The sequence below is a fragment of the Pithys albifrons genome, chromosome 5 (assembly GCF_047495875.1).
Source record: "Pithys albifrons albifrons isolate INPA30051 chromosome 5, PitAlb_v1, whole genome shotgun sequence".
NCBI lineage: Eukaryota > Metazoa > Chordata > Aves > Passeriformes > Thamnophilidae > Pithys > Pithys albifrons.
The window spans coordinates 21,771,904-21,798,497 of record NC_092462.1 but is presented as its reverse complement, the minus strand read 5'-3'; the positions used below and the strand labels follow the sequence as shown (position 1 = coordinate 21,798,497).

At 39.7% G+C, this 26,594-nt stretch overlaps 1 protein-coding gene across 1 annotated transcript; it reads right to left on the bottom strand.

Moving 5' to 3' along the window:
- Positions 1-601: 601 nt before the first annotated feature.
- Positions 602-24,372, bottom strand: LOC139671833 (melanopsin-like). The gene is made up of 10 exons (XM_071555107.1): positions 24,239-24,372; positions 21,843-21,976; positions 20,175-20,378; positions 19,582-19,753; positions 17,272-17,427; positions 16,136-16,243; positions 9,180-9,353; positions 6,964-7,051; positions 5,157-5,306; positions 602-982 (listed from the first exon to the last, which is right to left on the bottom strand). The coding sequence occupies exons 1-10, from the start codon at positions 24,370-24,372 to the stop codon at positions 602-604; spliced, it is 1,701 nt and encodes a 566-aa protein (XP_071411208.1).
- Between the last annotated feature and the right edge of the window lie 2,222 nt (positions 24,373-26,594).

Sequence of the window (26,594 nt, the reverse complement as noted above, 5' to 3'; positions counted from 1 at the left end):
GATAAAATTAAAAAGTTTAGATGTTGGGAAGCAGTCACTTCCCAGTTACACCATCAGTTTCTATGTTTAGCAAGCTGCCTATTTAAAAAATTAAACACAGCAAAAAAAATGCTGAAAATTATGTTATTAAAATAACAGGTCTAGCCACCTGCCTTACTGCTGGGGCTGGTGGAAGCTGGGGTCTTGTGGTGCTTGCCATCACTGTTCAGAAGACAGAAGACAAAATAGGAATGCTGTTTCATGTGCAGATAGCAGAAACATTCAGCAGTCGACCCTTCTCTCAGTCATTTTCCCTTTTGCTGGCACCCCCATCAGTGGCAACAAACCAGGGCCTCACGAAGCACACAGCCTATCTGACCACTGCCACTTGATCATGCTGCCAGACCTTCCACTGCTCATTTCCTGCAGCACAATCTGAAAGAAAGCCTGTTTCCATGCCTGAGCTGGTTTGGACAAAGATAACTCTGAAGGCTGCCTAGTGACTACCATATAAGCATACAAAAAATTTGATGACCTAACCTACAAAGCTTCAGTTATTTGGTATAATTAAGTGGAGAAGATGCCAAGAAAATAATTGCTGGAAAGTTTTCTTTTGACAAACTTATGATAGAAATTTCTCAACAGCTTCAAGAAACTCCATGGATGAGCTAAGCCCTTCCAAGTCCAGCATATTGCCCTTTTTGTCATTAAAGTGGAATAATTCAGTCTCTTCCTCTTCTTCCCGAAATAGATTGCTCTCTGAGGTAGGAATGATGATGATGCGAGGGACTGCATTGCTAACGCCAAAGTCCAGGACTCCATTAGCTTGACTTTCTTGAGTTGCCATCTCTGAAGTGCTTGAGTCTCCTCTGCTGACACTGGTGCTGTTCAAACCAACAGGCAGAGAAGCTGCTCTTAGGGAGCTGGCCACAAGTGTTGCAGGGGGACTGTGTAGGATTGGCTGCCCAAGCACGTTCTCCAAATAGCTGGAGGAGAGCAAAACCTGGAGCAGAGACATAAGCTTTAGTGTTGTCATATACCATATGACTATGGAAACCAGTATCAGAAATATTCATTACCAATAGTCACTGTTTGAGTCACCAGGCCTATTTTCTGAACATTTGAATCATTAACTAGGGCATAACATAAAGCATGATGTGCTAACAGGTACTGTTTGGAAAGCAGAATGCTAAATGAAGCAACAGAATACATGCTCAAATAGCAGCAGAGACAAAAAAAAAGGAAAAAAAAAAAGAAAAAAGAAAAGCCCATTCCTATATCTGACTTATTATTAAAAAAAAGGCATTGCTCCATTTTTCACACATCTCAGAGTATCAGACAATTGCACTTTATTCTTATGGAAGAGATCTCAGATAAAACTCAAGTATGCTGTATTCTTTATTTTCCTAAGGTTTCCTCATCCTCGTGACAATATCTATCATGGTGTCCCCAAAAGGCTCCTGCTACTGCCTCAAGGAAGTCAGTAGCTTTGTATTCACACATTGGACAGTACTTCCTCCAATAAAGAAGAAATGAACATCCACTTTGCTAACAATTTCTTTACATGCCTATTTTGAGAGATTCTTGTTTCTAACTTGGTCCTGATAGCAACTTGCCTGTGTCCTTTCCATAGATCTTTGTGCACAGTATGCAAATCCAGAGGAAACTAAGTGAGTTTTGGAAGTGTTAGTTAATATTTCAATACCCTGACAACAGAAGGCATAAGTGATCAGTTTTGGCTTCCTTTAAAAATTACAGTTAAGGCTATAAAACCATTGTGTCAGAGAGAGAGAGAAGTTGGAAGTCCCTCACTCCTGGGGAAAAACAATGTTTAAAAATGCATTTTTTACTTCATTACTATATGAATTCCCATGAAGTCTAATGGAATTCAGAGTATGACCAAACTTTCCTCAGATTGCTATAAAGTTTCTTTCAGAGTTATAGTTGTATTTATTTCTCTTAATATGGCTGTGGAACATATTAATTAGCTACACTGAGTCTTTTCATAACTTGAGCTTCCCATAACAGTTTTGTAAAATTTTCCCATTATTGCAGTTATGGTATTTTAGTCAAAATATACGTTCATTAACTTCAATATTCTTGAAGCATTCAGACATGTCATTCCCATGGATTTACAGAGTTTTAAAGTGTTAGATCAGTTTTCAGCATGATTTCAGTGCAGCAGGGGCTGTAATCTTGCCCCCCTTTGTCTCCACCTAGTCCATGGCCTGTGATGCTGTTTTTACACTGACAAACTAAATGGCTTTTAAAGCAAAAACGGAACACCTTTTTTTGTTTGTTTTGTTTATATCTTTTTAAGATTTAGGGCTTATCATTTTACTCTTAGCAAGTAGTTTGGCAGAACATGTCATTTCATAATGTAGTCTAGCCTGATTTTTTTTTTAGACAGAAACTGAAACACAGTTGTTTTTTACACAAATTTTGTTGTTAAAAAAATTATCAGAATTTTTAGTCCGTCCTCCTCTGCCTCTGATATATACTGAAGTTTTGTGTAATTCTACTCTATAAACAGGAATCATTTGGCAATCCCGATGATTTCTCCAGCTGATCTACCTACCAAGTGGAGGGAGGCACAACGTGCCAAAAAACCAAAAAAGTGGTTTAAATCAACCTGGCAGAGAAGAAAAGCTCATTCTCCCAGATCAAAGATAACAATAGAGTGAAAAACACAGCTCCAAACCCACTCCTCTCTGCTTCAAGTGCTGTTTCCATTGCAATAGAAGGATACATTTCTTTTGAATGTGGCTTAGTAGGCAGACAACCATTTCCATGGTTTTTTAATAGTTTTCATGATGGGTCTTTCCCTTGACACAAAACCTGGATGCAGAAGGACACTTAACATTTCTCCTTTGAAACCAAGTATACAAACCTGCATTTTATTACTAGCAGAAAGGCCTCTTCACTGGCATGCCAAATTTTCAGGTGTCAGTCTACATCAAGTCCGCTACTATCCTATCTAACTGCAGTAAGTCATGGGGCTGGATCATATCTTTGTGGCAGCACAGATGATAGTCCCATGCATTTTTATGCTCTGGAAAGCACCATGCCTGGGACACTGGCTGGCTATTTTACTTTCACTTGAAGGATGCTTTTACATTTTTGATGACCTGGTTGCAACTGTTCAGTAAAGAGCCTTCATCTCAGTTAGTGAAAAGAATTCAGAGGACCATAAGTTTTTAAAATGTTGTTGAGATGGTCTTTCTAAAGCAAACAAATTGTAAGATTATTTTCCTAAAAGAAAATATTTTGTTAAATCAAAATGGTGACCCTTCACCAAATTCACACTTGTATTTTCATAACTGAGCATTTTTTAAAGTGCTATAATTGGAATTTAGTCACAGACAATCCAGTGATGCTACTAAAACCTTAAAATAAATATCTAAAAATACAGTGGGTCTTCTTCACGGTTGGTTGGGTGGGGTTTTTTTAATGATAAATGAGTGGTCTTATACAGAAACATTTTAACTGAACTTGACAAATAAATATTTATTCTGATAGTATGAATATTGATAGATTGCATTTAGCTAACACACAAAGGGTCTTCATACCACACAGGAAATCTGCTGAAAACATTAAGAAAATGAGATTTTGAACATTCAGTGTAAATGAACTCCTCATATGTCAGTGAACACCACTGAAAGCCTCAGCATGGTATTACTCTGTTCAAGGGTTATCAAAGCCATTCAACAAATGTCTTTCAAAGGCAAAGTAGAGCATATGGGCATTCTTGTAGGCTACAGAATTGCTGAATTCCAGAACACAGAAGTATTTATTTAATTACTGAACAGTTTCATGTAGATCACCTCAGATTTACTTCTCATCTCCTTCATTGTGAGACTGAAAGCCAATGGTTTCTCAGAACCTGGTGGCAATATCTTGTCTTTGCCACTTGCCTACAACCTTGGACACATTGGGCTACTGATGCAGAGCAGCAGAATTGGATCATAGGTTTGAGCCCATGTTGTTTGCCACCACATTTGAACCCGCTGTTTTTCCATCAATACTGTTCACAACAGTTACAGAAAATGAACAAGGTTTCTCAGGACTTGATCCTTATGAGACACATGAAAGAAGACAGGGCAGATACATGCAGGAACCGGACAGCTGGAAATTTCCAAAACAGCTCCTGCTTTAAACTGCAATCTCTAGACAATCACCATCAGAGCTGAAAGGGAGCACAATGGACAGAAGCAGATGCTGTAGCTGCTCAAGTTGTGGGTGTCTGTCTACACACACTAGAGTAACCCCATGCAAGGGTGCTTCCATCAAAAAGTAGGTGCTACTCACTCCAGCCACAGACAGGAGATTGTAAGCCTCTGTCCATTGAAAATGCAGCACTGACATGTGCTTAACATTGTGCCACCAGTACAAATATTCATTTTGAAATTGATGTTACAATATGGCAGAAACTGACTTGTGGGTAACCTACTGCTCCCATCCCACTTCCTCAGGGAATGGGGTGCTTCTGAATAGCATGATGCCCAACTTCAGTGGTTTGGGCAATAAGTGTGATGCATCCACAAAAGATGCTTTGAGTACTCACCGTCTCCTCTTTCAGTGAGGGAAGGGTGGCAGCTGCCAGACTCCCACTTTTAGGGAGAAATGGGAGTTTCTTTCCTGTCTTCCGCCTCAACAAAAATAGAACATTTTAATGTACACTGAAAAGAAGAAAAAGGGTGGGTTCTATCATGTCAACCTCTGTTTTGCAGACTTGACTTTATTATGAAAGGAGGTTGCCACAACATAGACACAAGGGTCAGGATGAGAGGAACCAAAGCATGGCTAGGTAAACAGGCAAAGAGGCTAAGAACTCATCTTCTTACATTTGATGCTATTGACTATGTTTTAATGCAGCTTCAGAGCTGTAAGCTGATGCTGGCTTTCCAAAAAGAGGCAACATATTAAAAAAAGTTAATAAGGCATTACTGTCATTCTTATTTGTCAGACAAACTAAAAAAGAAAAAAAAAAGAATAAAGAAAAAGAAGGAAATAATAGCAAGGATGAAGAGGATGTTGGAATCAGTATAAATAAAGCCTATAGATGAAACACATAAAGATATAAACGCATAAAGGCTGAATTATCATTCCAGAGATGATGTACTGCAGCCAGATTAGCACTAAAAAGGAGAGTCCTCAACCACAACTTTTTCTCTTACCTTTTCAGCAGTTGCTGCATTGCAGCTGCAGCTCTTTGGGAGCAGGTCTCTCTTCTCTTGTCTCAGATTTGTTGAGAAAGAATGACTTCGGCGAGGCTTCAGTTTCTCATGAGCTGGCTCTACAGGGTCAAGCTCTACATCGCTCCATGTCTAATCACAAATGATGAAGGATTTCACACAGTTGCACCCTTTCGCAAATTCTTGAAAGTTCTCAAACTGTAGCAAAAACCATGTACACTTACACAAAACTAAAGCTGTTCTAACATAGGTATCACACTCATAACTCCCCTGAGGAGAGACTTGATTTTTAGTCTTGTCACATACCATGAATTAATTTGTTGAACAAAAAACCCTAGATCTTTGAAATAATGAAAAAATATTTAATCTCCTTTCACCATGATGATTTTCACCCTTTTTTATCTCATTGCTTTTGCTATGCTTATAACTGCAGAGTACCTGAATTCTAAAGATGGGAGCAAGTACAACCAATCTGTTTAATATGATTTATGTCATTCTGTGTGACCACCAACTGGTACAAAACCATGAGTGTGGACAGATCCAAACTCAGACTTGCACATATCCCAGCAGAATATCCAGAATACCCAGGGCTTCTCAATCCCCATGATTGTGCTGATTCTACAAACCATGCATGGGAGATAATGGGTGGGCTCTGTACAAATTTTCTAAGAGCATGCCAGTAATGAGGCACAAACGTGACATTGCAAACATGCTGTTCCATTTACAGGCTTGGGCAGAGGCCATCCATCATCCCTTACTTTGTGGTGACTTTTTGATGGAGTATCAATGATGAGATCATTCCACTGCATTTCAACACCAGCTTTTAGATGTGGATAGATAGATGACAGATAGACAGGCAGGGCTCCATACAAGTAGGAAGCTAGTGTGTAGTTCCTCTGCATCACCTTGCTCATACATCTATGTATTGCCACCTGTTTATTTCTCCTCACTTGCCGAATGAAACTGTAACTACTTGATATGATTCATGAACATGTTTGTTCCCTATGCTAACATGTGCATGACACATAGAGGAAAGTGTTGGTGGCAGCAGCTGTTGCTGGTGTCATTCTTGCCCATCAATATTTTATTTGAGCATTCCAAAATTTCACTCAGTTCTGCTGTCATGCAAGTCATCCATCTTAGCTTTTATTTCAGCAGCTCCTCTTTCAACTAAAATCTGTACAGCTGCATTGAGCTGTCAGCTGCCTCAAGAACAATTGCATTTGGCTGCATCAACTTGGCACAACACAGTGCTGCACATCACTAACAGAACGTGTTTTAATTGAGACTCCTAAGCCAAAGCTGTGCCAAAAGCTGAAGTCTCTTAGCCTCATTATCCTGTCTCTTGAAGGAACACCCCCAACCAAACACACACAATAACCTGCTAACACGAACAAACCAAATCCAAGTACTGACCAACAGTGAAAGCTTCTTGGATCAGGATGGATGACACAGCTGAAATTACTTCATTTGACATCAAACAATGGAATAATGAGGAGAAAATTTACAAATAAACTAAGTCAAGGAAAATTAAAAGGTAAAAGTGGAAAAAAAGCTTGGAAAAAAGTAAATGAGAGGTAATCCTGTTTAAAACTATGTCAACATTTCCATGTTGCTATGTGTACTACCTCAAGTAGTGAACGAAGCAGAAGTGTAAGAACACAAGCAGTCCCCCTTTCAAGGGAAATATGGATATGTGTATGTACTGTGTTTGCTCAAGCTGTTAAGTAATCCCAGAAAAATATACTCTTTTTTAACAAGAGGATATTGCCATGTTGCACATACTAACCTCATTTTGCAAGGATAATTTGGGTATTTCAGAATTTATGAAATCATCATGGTTGATACTGTCATATATCATTGTGAAATCAGTGGTTTGTGAATGGAATTAAATCAGCAGGATGGATAATCTCATTTTCCTTTACATTGCAATAGGAGTATTTATGTATTCATTTATATCTTCAAGAGCCATGACAAACACTAAATTTCATAGCCCATACAAAGTGAGTCACTTTTTTTCTACCCTTTCTTTTGCCCTGACATAGCAGCAACCAGACAAGCATACCCTTAAGACTATGACAGTCTAGGCAAGCAAGTTTGGGGATCTCTGTGCTGTGCACTGTGCTAGAGTAGCATCACAGTCCACCAAGAGTCTACCACCATACACTTCAAACTCACTTGGGCTCAAGAGTATGCTAAAAAAAGGCTTGTCCTAGGCTAAAAGAAGCCATTCACTCTTCTATTTATTGTTTTAGTTTAAAAGAAAATCTATGGTAGACATATTTCATGAAACATTACAGAAAAAGCTTGTCAATGCTATACAGTCTCTCCTGAGAAGTAGCTTGTCCATTGTGTGTTATTTAAACAACTTCTAATTTTGAGTGACAACACACAGCTCATTTAAGAAATTTCATTATTTTAATTATCATAATTACTACCTGTCTGTAATACCATAACCTGTAGTCTGTTTAGTGATAGTCAGGAATACTGCATAGTCACAAAGTGGAAGAGGATCCTTGTTCTTAGTTCACAGCTTCACAAACTGGATGGTTGAGGCTAACCATAAAGTGCAATGAGTTACTTTAACTGAAAGCCTGCCTGATGCAGCTGTATGGTTAATGTGCAAGCGAGGCAGTCACAGCACTGCAAAGTAACCTTTCTTTTGTAATAAGGTAGTTTTTGTTTCATTTGGGCTCAGGTGCTGAGCCTTCCTTTCAGGTGCTTAAAGTGTATGTGTGTGCAGGTTTTGTCCCTTTTTTTTAATCTCACAGCCAGAAGGCCTGAATTTCTTGTTAGTGCAAATACTATAGCATTGCCTGGGACTGCTTGGTTTCCTGGTGATCAGTGCATTTTTCACTCAGGTGTGTTTGCTTTACTGTGTGCCTGCCATCAAAGAGTTCTGAAATCTCCCTGTTGCTGTTACCCAAAATGACAATTTCCATTCTCCAGCAGAAAATTCAGTGCAAAATTACCTTGTTTGAGAATAGTGCACTGTTCAGGCTGGTTTTCCTGGTGGTCCTGAGTCCATTTCCAAATCAAAGACCGCAGTTTTCCCCAAAATACTAAACACAGTCACACTCTCGCTAAGGCACAGCTCCATGGCCTGACTCTCACACTGACAACATTGTCATATGTAACTCAGCCCCATCCTTGCTCAGACTGCTGACCCCAGGGGAGAGCAAGTGTTTGCCACTGAGTCCATCATGGTGATTTATACCTTTGTGAGAGTTTACCAGAGGCAGATGGTCACTCTGGTAGGTTTCTGATGCCTGAGCTGAGCAGGGGCCAGCACAGGTCCCTGGGAGGGCCAGCCCCAGCCCAAACCCCAGAGCCACCTTCCCAGCACCTCTGCAGACAAGGTCAGCTTCTTGTGACTGACTGAGAGAGGCAACTGCGATCATGCTGAGAGAGGCTGTGAAGAGTCCCAAGGGATCCTTTTATTTCTATCTTACTCAGTCACCAGCCTTACTGACACTTGGGGTGTGCTTCCTAAACACCAAGAATGCTCTAGAGTCTTTTACTCCTCATGGCGAAAATCTAGGGAAAGAAATAAAAATACTCCCATCCTACAGAAAATAGATTTCTTTTAAAATAATAAGACAGCTTTTGGATAGGTTAGAAGACTTTAGATGGGAGATGGTTTTGTTGTCCTCCAGCCCAGTCAGATACTGAATTATAGGCAGTAGCTGATGACATGGGGAGTGTCTGACAATGGCTCTCTTTCATTCGTATTAAAGACAGCCTGAACATTCTTGGTTTTGCTATACATCTAAACCATGCAAATATGCTGGTCTGGATGCTTTTTCTGATCATAAATCGTCATGCATGAACTCCCAGAAAGGCTCTGCAGAAATGACCTCACATGACCCCAAACATTTAGCTACACTCCCCTCCTCCCCCTTTTCCATTCTCTAATTTTGAATATGTATTTATAGAGTCATATATTTTGGGAGTCTGAGAAATTTTATACTCACTTTCCTTCATGGAAACAAGAAAAGACTTACAGCTTCTCCAGCAGAAACAGATGAAACACAAGTGCTCTTAGTCCTGCCAGCAAGAGATTGGTGGCTGGAGAGAGAAGTCCTGAATGATGACTCATTTATGGACCCTCTCAGGAGGTCATTCTTTGATATTCGTATTAGGAACCTCAAGCAGGGAACAGCACTGTGGATGGTTTTTCTGAAGGAAAACATGAGAAGAAAAAAATCAACCATCACATTGATGAAATTCATTTGGTGAAAGTACAATCTCTTTCTGTCACCATAACATGGCTCCTGTTTTGATTAAGGGGGGGGGGGGTGTTACTGATTATATGTAAACATCACGATATATCTAGTGGAAACTACTCAAAAGCCTGAAAAGAAAATAACAGGTGCTTCCAGGCCTTGTGTCAAAACACATGTGGAAGAGTTGCATGTATAAGTACTAAGAATTGAAAACATCTTAAAGAGCATGATTGCCTCTGGTTTATTTAAAAGGTTAGCCTAGAAAACTTTCATGCTAGTTGGTACAAAGGTCTTTACTGTGCAAAGGCACAAAATAAGTGGAAAAAAGGGAAGAAGGAGAAGACCAGAAGAATCAGATATTGTTACTTATTTGTATCATGACAGCTACTGTAAAATCCTACTGAAAATTAACACTGTACAATCATGATGATCTAGACCCCAAATGTGCCCCATTCATGAAATAATAATCTCAGTCATGGTTTTGCGAATTTACTTCTCCTGGCCCCAGTCCTGGCCCTGCAGGTTGCACAAGAGGCCAAAAGCCTCTCCTGTGCAATGCCAGCTGGCCTTGCTCCTGGCAGGGAAATGCTAGCCAGAATGCATTTGGTATAACACCTCTCCAGCACCTCCCAGTCCATTATTTCAGCACAAAAGATGAAGTTAATACTGGCACAAAACTAAATGAACAAGTCAAGAAGTAAAGCAGCAACAAGGCATATGGGAAAGAACAGAGGACTAGAGAGAGGTGGAGGATGTTGGTATATTGACTTTACACCGAGATGCAAGTCAAGGAGATGTATATTACAAAATCTTTGATTCTACAGTTACCAAGTGTGTTGAATAACTAGTGCATTTTAAATCATCATTTCTATTATCAGAAAAGGTCAGATGTTAAAATTTCAAGACATGATTGAGATCACTAGTTTGGAATAAAAAAAAGAAACTTTCCACCACCAAACCAAATATTTGGCATCATCACCATACTCAGTATACCAGACTCCTGCTCCTCTTTCCTCTCTACCTTCAAGGGCAAGTAAACAGCAGCTCTGTCTCTGCTCTCAAAATGAGGACTTAAAAAGCTGCTCTACCATCATTCCTGATTCTGCCAAGGTGCCTGTTGGTGACCTGGCAGAGCTCCACCAAGATACTTGGGGCAGAAGGATCCTTACATGGTGCTGGATAAAAAAAAGATAGTTAACATTGTGCACAAAATAAAAAGTTCTGAGAAATGCATGAGTTTACAGGATATGAGAAAAGGCCAAGACCCTGTAAGTTCCCTTTCATACTGAAGATTTCAGTCTAGTGCTGACAAGCAGCCACACCTCCTTCTCCCTTGTGTATTTCATCTGTTTCTACCAGAGCAGCTGAAAGTCTGAGAAGCTGAACCTCTTCCCTCTGACACAGATGTAGCTTTTCATGTGTCATAGCCTACCCAGGCTTGCAAGCTGTCTGATAACTTCAGGTTAGTGTAAAATCATTCTGTACATTTATAATCTGAAATAAAGGAGTCACCTAGTGTAAAATACATAGTATCTCGAAACAACTATTTGAAAAAATACTGCAAATCAAAATTATTTATGATTATTCATTATTTATAGCAGAGCAGTTTTGAACCCCTCATTTCTGTATAATTGTGCTTCACTTGAGAGCAAGTTGGAAACATGGAGATGCAGAATTTCCCCATTTGCTATGAAAGAATGATTACAAAACCTAAAACTTTCCTAAGTCCACAGATATCTGTTAGACTTATTGTAGAACATAGAGAGAACATACAAGCTGTTATAGAAGTGAAAGCTTTCTTCCCCATAAAACAGCACTTCATGAATTAAAACTTGAGTACATTCCTTATTTACTCACATTTGTTACTTCCAGTGACACCTATCAGGGAGAGGAGTGTTTTTCTCCTTTATATTCATGAGGAGTGTGTGGTTGGGGAGGAATATAACAATTAAACTCTCAGACCAGTTCTCAAAAGCCAAGTCCTAGCACAAAGGTCACCATTACATTTGCAGTTACATTCATTATACATTCAATGTACTTTTTTCCTCCATTGCTTAAGGTAAGAAAACCTCACAAAAAGACTTGTTTATTTTGTTAGGGTGTTATGTTAGGATGCAGTGACAGCAATTCTCTGTGCTAAAAAACATCTTGCTTTGCTGGTGGTACAGCACTGGTTTGAGCCATATTTGAATTCTTTAGATCCTGATTTCTAGGTGCCTCTTTCTAGAAAGATTTGGAAAATATATTAGATTTAACTTGGTTCAGTAGTTCCAATATAAAATGGCAAATTATCCACTGCTCAAACCCTTCACTCTTTGGCCCAAACAGACCAGCCCATTTATCTGTGATTGGATAAATTACATTCAAGGCATAATGTGAATAATTAGAAGATTTAGAAATTATCCAGAAACACTAATCTTTACATATATATTAATTATTCACTGTTCAAGAAAAATTGGTCCTATCAACTTGTTTTTACCAGCTGACTTATTGGTGTACTGTAGTTGCCTTTCAGTTTTGAAACTGTATTCTTGATTCATCACAAGAGACCCAAGATTACCTCTTTTCCTGACTGGATGGTTCCCAAGTGTATGAAATGTCTTCACAAAAGTCAAAAAACACTTCTCTTTTTGATATATCTAGAAATACAAGTCCAAAAAGCAGGGAAAAAAGAAAAAAACCAAATAATTATTAAGAATGTGCCTGAAATCTTGTGTGGATGCCAGCCTTTTTCTTAACACAGTCTTAGAAAAGATGATGCTGGTAGGAAAAAGATTAATTGAAGCAGTTCACTATCAGGGAGTCATAGAATGGTTTAGGTTGGAAGGGACCTTGAAGGCACCTTAAAGATCACCTAATTCCAACCCTGCTGCCATGGGCAAGGACATCTTCCACTAGATCACATTGCTCAGACTCCCATCCAGCCTGGTCTTGAACACTTGCAGGGATGGGGCATCCACAACCTCCATGGGCAACCTGTTCCTTGCAAAAGTAATATAAGGAATCACTGAACACAACTTCAGACAGAGGAATGAGATGCTGGAAAGCAGTGCTATGGAAAGGGACCTGGGGGTCCTGGTTGACAGCAAGCTGAATATGAGTCAGCAGTGCCCTGGCAGCCAGGAGGGCCAACTGTGTCTTGGGGGGCACCAGGCACAGCATCGCCAGCCATTCCAGGGAGGGTTTTGTCCCACTCTGCTCTGCATTGGGGCAGCCTCACCTTGAATATTGTGTGCAGTTTTGGGCACCACAATATAAGAAAGATATTAAGCTTTTAGAGAGTGTCCAAAGGAGGGCAATGAAGAGGGCCTTGAGGGGAACTACACATTCTCCTATTCTAAACTAAAATGCTTTGCAACCTTAAAAAAATCAAATGGGTTTTGGAGGATGCAAAAAGTGTTAGTTATGTTAGCACACATTTTGAAACAAAACTTGTCTCTAAACTGGAGAAACACGGATATGATGGATGGACCACTAGGTGGATAAGGAGTTGGCTGGATGGTCATAGTCAAAGAGTTCTGGTTAAGGGCTTGATGTCCAGATGGAGATCAGCAAGAGTGGTGTTCTTCAGCAGTTGGTGTTGGGACCAATGCTGTTTAACATCTTTCTCAGCAACATGGACAGTGGGACTGAGTGCACCTCAGCAAGTTTGCTGATGACACCAAGCTTTGTGGTGTGATTTATTATGCAGGAGGGAAGGCATGCCATCCAGAAGGACCTTGACAAGCTGGACAGGTGGGCCCATGCAAACCTCGTGAAGTTCATCAAGGCCAAGTGTAAGGTTCTGCACACGGGTTGGGGCAATCCCAAGCACAAATACAAGCTGGACAGAGAACGGATTGAGAGCAGATCTGCAAAGAAGGACTTGGAGGTGATGGTGCATGACAGGCGGGACCTGAGCCGGTAATGTGCTCTCAGAAAGTCAATTGTATCCTGGGCTGTATCAAAAGTAGCACAGGAAGCAGGTCGAGGGAGGTTATGGTCCCCCTCTGCTCTGCTCTGGTGAGACTCCATCTGGAGTGCTGTATCCAGTTCTGGAGTTCCCAGCACAGAAAGATGTGGTGACCTGTAGCAGCAAGTCCAGAGGAGGCCACAAAGATGATTAACAGACTGGAGCACCTCTCCTATGAGGAATAGCTGGCAGTTGGGTTTGTTCAGCCTGGAGAAGAGATGGCTCTGGGGAAATCTTATTGCAGCTTTTCAGTATCTAAAGGGGGGAAGAGAAAAGCTGAAGAGAGACTTTCTACGAGGGAATGTAGGATAGGAAAAGGGGGAGACATTGTAAACTGAGAGTAGGTTTAGATTGAATACTAGGAAGAACTGGTGAGGCACTGGAACATGTTGCCCAGATAAGTTGTGGATGCCCTATCCCTGGAAGTATTCAAGGCCAAGTTGGATGGGCCTTTGAGCAATCTGGTCTAGAAGAAGGTGTCCTTGCCCCTGACAGCAAGTTTGGAACTAGATGATCTTTAAGTCCCTTCCAATCCAAGCCATTCTAGAATAATATATTATGTTTTCACCCTTTCTGGGTCTATTTCCACCAGCCTTCTGAGAAACCTTCACTTTTCTGTCATGGATCAGACATTGGAAAAAATGTACTCAGTTTCAAGGTTCCCGTCCTGGTTGCAAGGCCAGTTTTTCCACTCCCTGGGTAAACAAACTTCATACCGATGACCTAACCCTGCCATCTAGTGGCATTTATACGTTTATCACATTTACCACCAGGGCATCCCTGTGTTTTGTCAGAACATTTGACACAGCATCACTTTGTGGTAGATATGCTTTGAAAGACCTGCAAAAAATCTAGAGATGTGATGAATAGCAGTTCTGTTGCAAGTATTTCCCCTTTATATAATCAAGTATTCTTGACTGCCAATGTTTAAAAAAAAACATACAACTACAGGGAAGAAATGAGCTCTATCTCCTGTGTGAGGTACAGCTTCTTCTGACTACATTACTCTGAGTTATCAAGTTGAAAAAAAAATATTTAGATGCCCACCTGATTCTGGAACTAGAGTAGAGAACACAATGGTGTGGTATCTCTTTCCTTATGTTAAATAAACAAACTAACAACTGCGAAAAAAATTCCCTAGAAAACCTATTTTTGCTGAATTTTTTGAAACTAATTAATTTAGCTGTTTTAACAGAAAATACTTACTGTGCCAGTACTGGAACACAGTTCTCAGCTGAAGGACATTTCTAAATATTGTTTGACTTCCAAAAAAGGTTTTAGCTTGCTTACTTTATGGAGGAGGTGCAAAGTAAGTTTGTCCTTTTTTGAAACCATTCAGTAGCAACCATGCCTGCATATTCTCTTCCAAAAGTACTTTGTAACTCTTTTTAGGACTACGTGACTGAAAAAAAACCTTAATTTTTGTTCTGTCCATACTGTGCATACCTCCAGGTCCTAGGTAGCCCAAAAAGACACTGACCTTTCTGAAACACAAGGTTATTCTTTCTTACACTTTCCCTAAATGTTGGGGAAAGCTGCGTTGATCTCTGGAGACTAACTTGGCTGCTCTAGAGAAGTTATCAAAAGAGATCGTGACGGACCTTCTTCCATTTTCCAAAGGGAAAGGTATCTGTTTTTTGGAGAACTGTCTTTTATGCGTGTCTTTATGCATGTCTTTATCATTCTATTCTCCTAATTTTTGTAGGTTTCTCATCAGAGTAAAAGTATGGAAATCCTTTTTAACAAAACATTGTTACCTTTCCAATTATCTACTCCATAGGAACAAGTTATCTTTATACTCTTTATCCCTCACCTTACTGCATTCAGAGGACCTGGATAAAATGTAGAATTCTGTTTTAAAATATACAGTAATTGATATCCACAAAAATAAGCATAATTAGAGTATTATTTGCCTATGTAGGTATAGGTTCAGAAATATTTCATACCTAAAAAAATTAAAGTATTTCAGAGAAGTGATCAACATTACATTTTGTATATTGGACACGGTTAGTGTAAAATCTTATTTTTTTGAGTCAAAGCTAATATTTTTTAAAATGGTAAAAATTGAAAAGTCTTTTCCTGAAATAACTAAATGAAACCAATATGAAAGCCTTCAGAAGGCAAATACTTGATCAATACTAGCAAGCCCACTAATGAAAAAGTACCCTTTTCAGTATATTGGGAAACTTTCTATTTGCAGGGAACTCTTGTCTGCACTACTGGCTTACTACAACTCTCACTTTGCACAGAACTTCTGTGAAAATGCTGTTTGCTTCTCAGAAGCTTTTTCCTAAGGAACAGTAACTTCTTTAAATTAATACTGAAGTTGGTGTAAAGAAAATACCTTTAGATGCTTCAGAAAAACAAGCCTCAAACATATGCATATACAGCTTCTTAAAATGGTGATAATGTGATTTTTGAGCCTCGCACTTTGGGACCTTTTGTCTGAAGAGTACTCTTTAATGGCTGTCCCTGGTATGATGAAAGATGACCTGAGCACCACCTCCTACTCCATCACAGTATCGTGCAGCTCTACATGACAGAACAGGGCTGCGGGAGAAGAACGGCTCTGTCCTCTGTTAACCATTCTTGAGGCCACATCTGGAGCTCCATGTGCAGTCTGGGCTGCCATGTACCAGGTGAATGTGGCATGGGGTCTGGCCACCTGGATGCCATCATGGGATGGTCAGCACAGGGACTCACTGCATGGGGTGAGGCTGAAAGAATGAGACTAATTCCTTCCTTGTAAAGAAATACATTTGCATGTACAATTATACACATACCTGTATCTTGGGTGAATTATTGCATATATGATGGGGTTGTAGATTGCAGAAGCTTTGGCAATAACTGCTGGCACAGATTTGGAATATGGTGTTAGGGTGTTGCCTCGACTAAAACAAAGAAAAAACATTACACACAGCTATGCCATGGATTAATACTCTATTACTAAAACATATGACTCCTGTTTACTATTATTTCTATTTTTAAGAAATACCCTTGAAACAGAGATTCATTACAACACATTTTTGCTCAAATAAAAATCTTGAATTTGATAGCATGTACTTGGTTTCATTCATTTGCAGAAGATCAAAGACGTGCAAGTTATCTATTTGAGGATGACTAGGAACAAAAACTCTTACCTTCCCTGTTTCAACAATAGGCCAAAAATCCCCCAAACCCCCCAAAAAAGAGTCCCCCTTATGGTCATCTGGGAAAAGTGATTGGCAATAAAAAGAAAACAGAATTAAACTATAAATCTTTTCAGCAGCAACATCTCTGCTGCACAGTAATGTGTGTCAGTGACTCGGTTCCAAACACTGCAGAAGGAAGTGGTTTGAAACCAGTATTTTCCTCTTCACTTTAAGCTCCTACAGGTGTGATCAGTGTCACTGCAGGATAATCCCACTTGATATCATAGTACCATAGAATGGTTTGGGTTGGAAAACACCTTTAAAGATCATCTAGCCCAACCTCTCTGCCATGGGCAAGGACATCTTTCATTAGATGAAGTTGCTCAAAGCCCTATCCAACCGTGGCCTTGAAAAGCCAAGACATTGACAAGACATCAGTTCCCTTCGGAGTGGAGAACAGTTGGAGGAGACAGCAGTGTATGGAGGAAGGTGCTTGAGACAGTGGGTATTAAAAGATATAAGAGGTAACTCCTCCAATTCATACAAAGAGAGAAAACAACATGCACCAAAAATGAAGATTAAAAAGTCATAATAGTTTTTAAATGCATAGTCAAAAAATCCCTTTCCTGGCTTTATTCACAAGGATATAACAAAGAATGAGATATTACCTCTAATGTAATAATTATTTAAAACCCTTTCAAAGAGGAGATCTGCTTCATGTGGGTGACAGCACTAACCATATTTGCATTTCAGAATAACCCATTTGTTTGGATTATTATTCCACTTACCCTGCCCAGGCAATCAAGGTGACACACGCATATGGAGACCAGGACAAGACAAACACAATGATGACCACAAAAGCAATTTTTGCCAGTTTCCACTCATTCTTCATGGACTGAGAGAGGTGGGATTTCCGACTGCAGGACCCCAGCTTTTGAACATTTCTGTGAGAAAAAAAAAAACAAACGAGATTTCATCAGAACAGGGAAAAAGAAAGGTGGAACATCTTTATGTTCTTAGCAACATGCAAAACGAAGTAGGTTTATTTCCTTGCTCTAATTCTTCTTTTGTCCTCTGATATTTAAAAGCTCTAGAAGGTAATTAATGTAGCAAAATGGTTGCAAGTGTTGTGTTTGCCTGTGAGACTGGACCAGAACCCCTGGGACTAGGATGGGACTGCACTGTCATCCTAAAACAAGGAGGGTTTCAGGTTGCAGAGGTGCTGAAATTGGTACCTCTTGCCCTTTGTTGCTCTCAGAGGTGGAGCAAGAAAAGGCATAGCTGGATGGAAAAATCTAGTCTTACATCTTTTCCTTTTTAAGGGAAGAACAGCTTGCAGAAATTCAAGTTCACAAGATAACACATGCTGGAATACCCCGACAACTCATAGGAACCTGTCCCAAACACTTACACGGATATTTTTACTTACCTGCCAATTTATTCACTGGAGAAGAATATTTTCAGGGAGAAGTAAAACAGGCAGTCCTAACATTTTTGCAAAAAAAGGTGCCATCAAATTCTCTTCTCACATCAAACACCCCCAACTTTATTTTAAAGTTTTATATGGTAAAGCATTTTATATTGCTTAGCATAGAAATAACAATTTTTACATAGCAGTGTAGTTAAATGGAGATATATTTAGGCTGAAGACATTAATTAACAGCCATCAGGGTAACAAACTCCTTCCTGGTACACTGTGAACACAGAATACAATCATGAATGGTTTGGGTTGGAAGGGACCTTAAAGATCATCTAGTTCCAACTGCGCTGCCATGGGCAGGGACACCTTAACTACACCATGTTGCTCAAAGCTCCATCCAGCCTGGCCTTCAGCGCTTCTAGGGATGAGGCATCCACAATTTCTTTGGACAACCTGTTCTAGTGCCTCACTACTCTCACAGTAAAGAATTTTTCGTAACATCTAATCTAAACCTACTCTCTCTCACCTTGAAGCCATTCCTCCTTGTCCTGTCACTATAGGCTCTTTTAAAAAGCCCCTCTCCATCTTTCTTGTAGGCTTGCTTTGGGTACTGGAAGGCCACAATTAGGTCACCCCTAAACCTTCTCTTTTCCAGGCTGAACAAATGCAGTTCTCTCATCCTTTCCACACAGGAGAGGTGCTCCATCCCTCTAATCATCGAAACTTATAAAATGAGGCTCCTGTATAAGTGAGCAAAAGGCACAGAAAAATCTTATGTCCACTGTGCTTCATGGGTGTGCAAGACACTGTTGTTTTAAGGATGCATTCTTTGCTCTTTTGCTTGGTGTCAAATATGCATACACAAAGGGTAGTAAAAAACAAGACAATGGCCAAAAAATAGAGTAGGAACTTCAGTAAGAACTCCAGTTTAGGCAGACAGATAAATGTGCATGTAAAAACAGAATTTAGCCTTATGCAGCCAAATGATTTCAACAAGTGCAGTGAAAAGGTATCAGAACTGCTGGCAGTGTGAGCAGCAGGAAGGACTCACAACACTGGCTGGTGTCAGATCAGACCAAAGATTAGCCATGTGCTCATTAGGAGAAAAATAACTGACAGGATGAAGTTACTTTACAGATCTAACACCCTGCTGATTTTTCTTTTCAAATATAGACCAAAAATTTTTTTGGTAAAAAAAAGTCCTAACAAGCATAGATATTGTATATGGAATTGTAATGCTTGAATTAAGCACAAGGTTTTCGGGCATGCTTGCGCCTTAAATAAAACTGTCAAAAAAAATGAAGACTGCTATGCTTACAGAACAGCTCAAAGGCAGATGTTGCCCCCATTGCTACATGTTATTTATTATCTCTTGGATCTGAAAACTACCGGAATACACAAGGACCAAGTTTCTATCAGATATACTAGTACTTAACACACTGGAGTAAGATTAGAATCACCAGAGACTTATTTTTCTACTCCAAAATCCATACATCCATTCCAGTTTTTAAATTGGCAAAAAACATTTCTCCTGTTACAGCTGCTAATGATCTGCCACTAGAGTTCCAGTTTCAATTCAGATTAATTTTTTACTCAGATTTTTCTGCAGCCAAAGAAATTGAGAAAATCTTCTAATACAAGAAAAAGGATATATATTTCTTTCAGCTACATTGCTTACCTGCCAGTACGTCTTATGGCCAGGAACATAGATAAATAACAATGGAATATTATTATTAGGGGAATAAAAAACACACAGCAACATAAAATCATGGTGTAACTTCTGTTTGCAGGGGAGTAGGTTACATAGTCCCACGTACAGGATATCATCAAGCCTTCAGGCACATAGGAACCTATGGAATACATGGAATGTATTATTCACACATATACCCAAAGTTAGCACAGTTGCTAAACTAATAACTGAGCCCTTAAAATAAACCTTGTACTGTATCCATAGCCTTCAAGAGCTGTACCAGCCATACTATACATGTGGCTTGAGAACATGAGTGCACACATGGAGAGGAGGCCCTGACTGCCGAACTCTCAGATACACACCTAGTAACTCCATCTGCAGTTTGTTCTGCTTGAATACCGCCTGGGGATCGAGGGGGCAGAAGGTACCTGCAATACTGTAGGTATAGATGTATGGTATGACATCAGGTGGTAGCTAGGTGTACACCGAGAACTAAGGAGAAAACTCTTTTTTTGAAACCCCAAGCAAGACTAAAACAAACCACCCAGGAAATTCTAGAAGAGAGAGATCAGACAACATACTCCACCCGAAGAGTGGAGCCACACTCCATCCCAGTGAGTAGAGCCACACGATGGCGATGACCTGCATGGTGCGTTTCTTTGAAGTCCACTGTATGGATTGCAGGGGCTTAGTGATCACAAGGTAGCGGTCAATAGAAATAGCCAACAAAGTCATCATTGAGGTTATTCCAAAGAGTGCCCCGCAGAAAGCATACAAGTCACAGCCTAAAGCAGAAAATGGCAATGTCAGGGGTTTTCTTGAAAATATGTCTACTTCCTTTCAGAGTCCGTCATAATAAATCTGCCATTTTTTTCCTGACTTAGGACTTCTGTCTCATTAGAAGAATTTTCTTAGCCTCACATTTTTCCTAGTTATTAAATGCTTAGGAGAAAAATACAAATATAAATAAAATACAAATATATTTATTTAACAAGTCCTATTCCACATAGGCTGCAACTGGGGACCTTTTGTCAATGGAAAATTGCCTCAAAGAAAATCCAATCTAATTAAAGTTATATTTTCCTGGACTGTTGCCCAATATATTGATCTTAATGGGCTGCAGCAGGCATCTGTCTACCAATGAGTGTTTCAAAAAATGACTTTCGTTTATGTGGTTTAAAAATATAGAAGATGTTTAAATTTAAAGACTAAAAGACTAGCTGTAAAATAGCTCCAATTCCCATTTCTAGTGGCAGTACTTTTTAAGAGAAATGACATTTTTTACATGAAACAGATTTTTTTACCCTGTCAGCTTTCAGGCATTGCACTATCAGACGAAACTTGTAGAGTTACACCGTCTTTAATTTAGTTCAGAAACCTGTGTCAAATGATCATCCATTTGTTTGAAATGTTGCATTGCCTCTTGTGGTTATAGATAAGAGCAGCACCAGGAATGGCTGGCAGTCAGAATACCAGATTCCATCTTAAAACAGACTTCGAAAGTCTTTATAAGTAACCTCCAAATAAGGACCATATCCCCCTCAACCCAAATCAATTGCTTCATTTGTGGCTGCACGATAATTTACACTGATTTTTTTCTAAGGGGATGAGCAAGACTAAAAGCATTCTCAAAATAAAGAAGAGTCCCTTCTGTTCTGCTAAATAGTACATGGTCCCTGGGCTTGCTCCATCATTATACAACCACTACTTCGTGTAAGTTTTCATCCAGTGATGTGATGACTGGCACCAAGCAGAGCATTGAGCCTTCTGAGGTTCTTGCTATACTCACATATCAGCTATATTTTGAACATTCATAATCTTTTTTTTCTTCCAGTTAGCAAAAAAGAAGCTTAAATTTGCAGTCATCAACTGAGTACCATTTTTCAAACATCTTAATTAATTACAAGAATCCCAGAAGCATGGTAATGGATAACAACATACATTTCTAAATAAAAGTAGTAACTATCCCTTAAACTAATAGAGAAAAATTACTTTCAACTTACTAAAACTTTTCTACCTATTTTACCTGTTGATGTTGACTTGTTCTTTTACAAAATATGTAAAATGAAAAAATCAAGACTATAATACAAAATATGTGACATCATGCTGACTGATGATGTTAAGAACTGGGGCTGTAGCTCAAGAGGTTTGTGCAGCTGTTTCCATGGCACAAGCCATGATTATTTATGGCTAAAATAGGCTGCAGACAGCACAGAGCTGGTGAGTTATGAATTAGTGCTAAAAAGTACCTATATCTCCAAGTATCCATTCTCTGTTCAAGCTGTTGACAAAGCACATGGGTGCCTGAGAAGCCGACATCAGGAAGTCACTCACAGCTAAATTCATTATAAAGTAGTTTTGGGGTGTCCTCAGCTTCTTGTTGCTTAAAAACATGAGAAATACATAATTTAAAATAAACAAAGTGAAAGTTAGTTATAGCTTTTCTTACTAGCATAAACACTGTCCAGGCTGGAATCAATAGTTACTTACAGTGAATCAATGGCTGATCATCAGTCAATTACTGCAGCTACAGCTGTAGTCATTTCAAAATAATAACTGACAAGAGCAGGAAGGTTAAAATGGACTGTTTCCTCTTCAGACCAAGGAGAGTTTCTGCTGTCTTGATAAATATGGATTTGTTCAGGAATAGAGAACTTCCCTACATGTTGTGTAATATAGATTTTGTCTTGCACTGCACATGACCAGGATCTGAAGCAGGTTACAAAGCCACAGGATCTGCTTTTGCTGATACTATAAAAGATGCTGACCTGAATAGCTGGCACATTACCAGTTAAATAAATGAACGTTTGCAAAGTACTAGGGCACAAACAGAGCATACACAGAGATTTGGTAAAATTACTTTTGCTTATATGCATCGCATAAAAGAGAACAAAAACTCTCAGCTGCAGATGAACATGCCACAACACCACCACACCACCACAACAAGGAGTGTGAAAGCAGACAGTCTGCAAGCAAAGCTTATCCAAAGAAAAAAAACATCAATTCCAGATCCTTTCCCAACATCTCACCACCTCATGTAGTGCCACTTCCTAGGGATATCTGGAGTTAACCTCCTTGGAAACTTTCAGTGGAGATTCAAGATTACCCTTGGCTCTGGTTGAGAGGAATAAAGATACTGGTAACATGATAAAGAATCTCTCACTTGTACTTAGAGTTGCTTGGTTGAATATGCCTTTGTTGCTCTGATCAAACATTGTGTCCAGCTAGGAAAGTTAAATTAATTTCTGAGTTCAGCTCACGCAAATCCTCAACTGCCACTTTTGAGAGATATAATGAGATGGTGTAGCACTGAACTAGTAGTCCCTCAACGTGTACCACTATTGGTTGTACAGTGAAGTAAAGAGCTTTGATACTTAGAGTTTGATTTCAGGGCTTTTGAGAGTGTTAGGTATATATCATAAAAAAGAGGTGACCTGGCACACTCTGTAAGATACAGGAAGGAGGCAGAATTTTATAAATAATTCTATTCTTGCAACCTGCAGTAATTCTCAATAGTTTGAAATAATTCTTTCTTTTGTCCAAAATGCCTTTTTCAGTGTAAGAAGCTGAACAACTGAGGCCTTTCTGATATGCTTTGCAATATCAGTATTTGCAACTAACATAAATTTGTTTCCTTGTGATGATAAACAAATACTGAAAAAGAAAAGTGAGAAAGCCATCTCAATGCTAACATATTCTTGGGTCTCATAAGTGCTGTCAACAACTGGGTGAGAGAAGGTACAGAGTTCACACCTTCCCAGGTGATCTTCTGCCTGTGCAGATTTTCCTGCTTTGAAATTTTAATGCCATTTTTTTTTTACACCAGCTAAAACACACACATTTCAAGAAAAAGGCAGAGTTTGCATGTAAAAAAAATCATGAAGGTATCAACTGTTGCAGAGAATTCAATTTCTCCATTAAATCATATTAGAAGCCAGTTATTCAAAATAACTAATTTATTTGTCTTAAATATCCAAGAATAGGAAACCCCACTGATGTCTCTAGCATTGTAAGGCCATCAATCTGCATAATAACAACAAGCAGTGAATGAGGAGGATTTTGAAATCTAGCATCACAGTCTGGGACAGAGGGCAGCTATTTTTTTCCCATGAGATTTTTTCATGCCCTTGCTGCAGTAACTTTGTCTATTGCTCTGCCAAGAGAATACACAAACTGACAGAAATCCTGTGATTTGCCTGAAACAGCAAATAGAGTGGTGGCATGAGCTTATTTCATGTCTCACTCTGATTTCTTGGTCCTTCCACCATCTGGGCTTCTGGGAGGAGTGTCAGTATTTGTCAAGTATTTCTGCAAAAAAAGAAGTCTGCAACAGGGAGACTATAGTTTCTGCCACTGAAAGGACTGAACCATTCTGTAAACTTTCAACTGGATCTTTTTATAGAATAAGGTATTTATTTTCTCATTTTCTTTGATTCCTTAAAACATGAGGAACTTACACAGAGGTTATCAGTGATATGCATGAATGTGTGTGTGCATAGGTTGCCTTCTCCCAGCCCCCCTCCCCAGTTTGTTGCCATTGGCCTCTTTGGAGATTTAATCCAAGAGGAAAACAATGCTGAAATCTGCACACAGGCAATGTGAACCTCAAAACCAGTCAGGTTAACCATAAAAGGAGTTTTTGTACCTGTAAAATGCGTAGAGAACTAGGAGGTTTCCAATGATGCCAATGGAGCCAATAATGAGCACACAAGTTCCTACGGTGTAAAGAACATGTGCAGGGATCTCTGCCTTGGTCACAGTGTGTGGCTGGGTGCTCATGTTCAAACCCTGAATGGAAAACAGAAGAAAGGGAAAGCTTAGCCCAATTGGGGCACTTATTCCAGGGAACACTTGCTCAGACTGTTGAAGCAAGGCAGAGCCTTTGCTTTCACGGTTCACGCAAATTGAATACACACCTCTTGAGTTCTTTTCAGATCCCCTGTAATCAAGTTTCCCTCAAGTAACTTTTATTACTTTGACAGTAGACAATTATTTTAAGAAAAGAGCAACAGGGAAAACAGACTGGAAAAGACAGCTAAGGAAATTATGATGATGATGATGATGATATGAAAAAGGCAAAGAAGCACTAGCATAAGACTCGCTCTGGGTAACTGCCCCACTTTGGGGCACAGAGCTAGATGACAACACAAACTGACAACAAGCAATAACCTGTCATACTTTGCCTCTATTAGGAGCAAGGATATAAAATCGCACACTTACAAACATTAAATTGCCTGGATCTCCCCAGGCTCGCTATTCATTAATTAACAGTGTTGCAAAACCTGGAAATTTCCCATGGCAGAGGTATGAGACAAGAGGTAAAACAGTGCAGTAACATTGTCTGTGTAAGAACAAATATATTAAACAGTCTTGACAACTCTTTCACTGCCCTGTATCTCCAGCACATGAGTAAACTCTAGGTATTTTTTAAAAAAAGAATCAAATCCAGTTTTATCACTGGCTAAATTCAGCAGCAAAGCAGCCTACAGCTAAGCCACTCAGCTCTCATTAGCATTATCAACGAGGAGAGTCAGAATTGCCTCATGGAGTTTCTTATTTACCAAGTCAAAAGCAGCTAAGCCTCACACTCGTGATCAGATCTGGACAGCTTAGCCAAAGGTGTAGCACCTTGTCACAGCAGGGGACCAGCTTCACTTCACCACATTTCTCCAATCTGTGCAGCTCAGCAACATGCCAGATGTGGAGTAAGACTGATTTTGACCTATAGGAAAGCAACTGAGGGACAGAACAGGTTCAAGATGAAAACTATTGTCGCACTGATAATATTTAAGCAGCCATTTTTAAAATTATGAGAACAGCCCTCCCTTTTTTGACCCCTTGTTGCAAGCTCCCAATCTTTCATACTGCTGCTTCTCTTTTCTGCATTCTATTCCTCACTTTGCTATGAAGTCCACACACTCCTGCTCCCTCCTTGTACAACAGTCCTAGCTGTGGGGATTATGTCCTTAACTCTGAGACCCTTCTGGGGCACCCTTTGGGCAGTTGCATCAGGCAACAGGGAGGGCATGATGAAACGAATTGCATACTCTGAGTATCCACAAAGCAGTGGGTCTGGGGTGGAAATGATGACAACAAGCTCCTGGGACTGAAGTGATGTAGTAATTTGTACAAAAGCTATGGGTCCAGAGCAGGAAGCTGCTTCCAAGCTTTCTCAGTTGTCTGGCAGACACTACTCATGATAGGATGGCTACTGCCAACATGGAATTTCATCAAAGATCACGTTGCTGGTAAAAACAGAAAGAAATAAAAGACAGCATCTGTTGCTGCTGGTGGTACCAGGAGTCTGTGACCGTTATTTCCTGTGGTTAAGCAGCAATGTCACAGTGTGTAGCATTTATCCTTGAAAAAAGTGTGAGACATAGTGTAAGAGAGAGCAGTGCATGGTGAGGTGACCCAGTAAGGAATGCAGTCATGGACGTCTGGTGGCACCAGGCAGAGCCAGGACCATGCTTTCAGAGCAAGGCTGACAGGGCATGTAAATTAACCACACTAAACTCATTTCCTCTTCTCTCAAACCCAATCTTCTTAGCAGCGTGCGTGCACTAAATCGTAACCCTGCCTCATTTCTGGCAATGCATACCAAAGAGACTAAACTGAGGAGAAAGGAAAAGGATCCCCTTTTTTTTGCTTTCTTTCCAGCTTATCTGTTAGGCATGCAAAGGATTTCCCCCTGTATAGAGGTTTATTATATAGAGGAGTATTACATAAATGTAATTCAGGGCAAGTAGTACTTGCCTGTCATACGCATTATGCTTTCCTCCAACATATGGGAACTCACTGTTGCAGAAATTCATTTGAGAAATGGACTACAAATTTCACACCCAAAGGTGCCTTGCCTTGTCTCTCTGCTGAAGAGAAACTGACTTGAACATTTGGCCTCATTTATTCATTTGCAGGTGGTGAGCTGTGTCAAAAGCTGAAAAATGTCTAACATGACACATTTGTAAACTCAGTTTACAGTTTGCTGGCAATACTGGATG

Coding starts and splice junctions, on each gene's coding strand:
- LOC139671833 (XM_071555107.1), bottom strand. CDS start 24,372: ATGAGCACCCAGCCACACACTGTGACCAAGGCAGAGATCCCTGCACAT. Junction 16,244..17,271: donor ACCTTGATTGCCTGGGCAGG/GTAAGTGGAATA, acceptor TCTTTGTTTTAG/TCGAGGCAACACCCTAACAC. Junction 983..5,156: donor ATGCAGCAACTGCTGAAAAG/GTAAGAGAAAAA, acceptor TCTCTGCTCCAG/GTTTTGCTCTCCTCCAGCTA.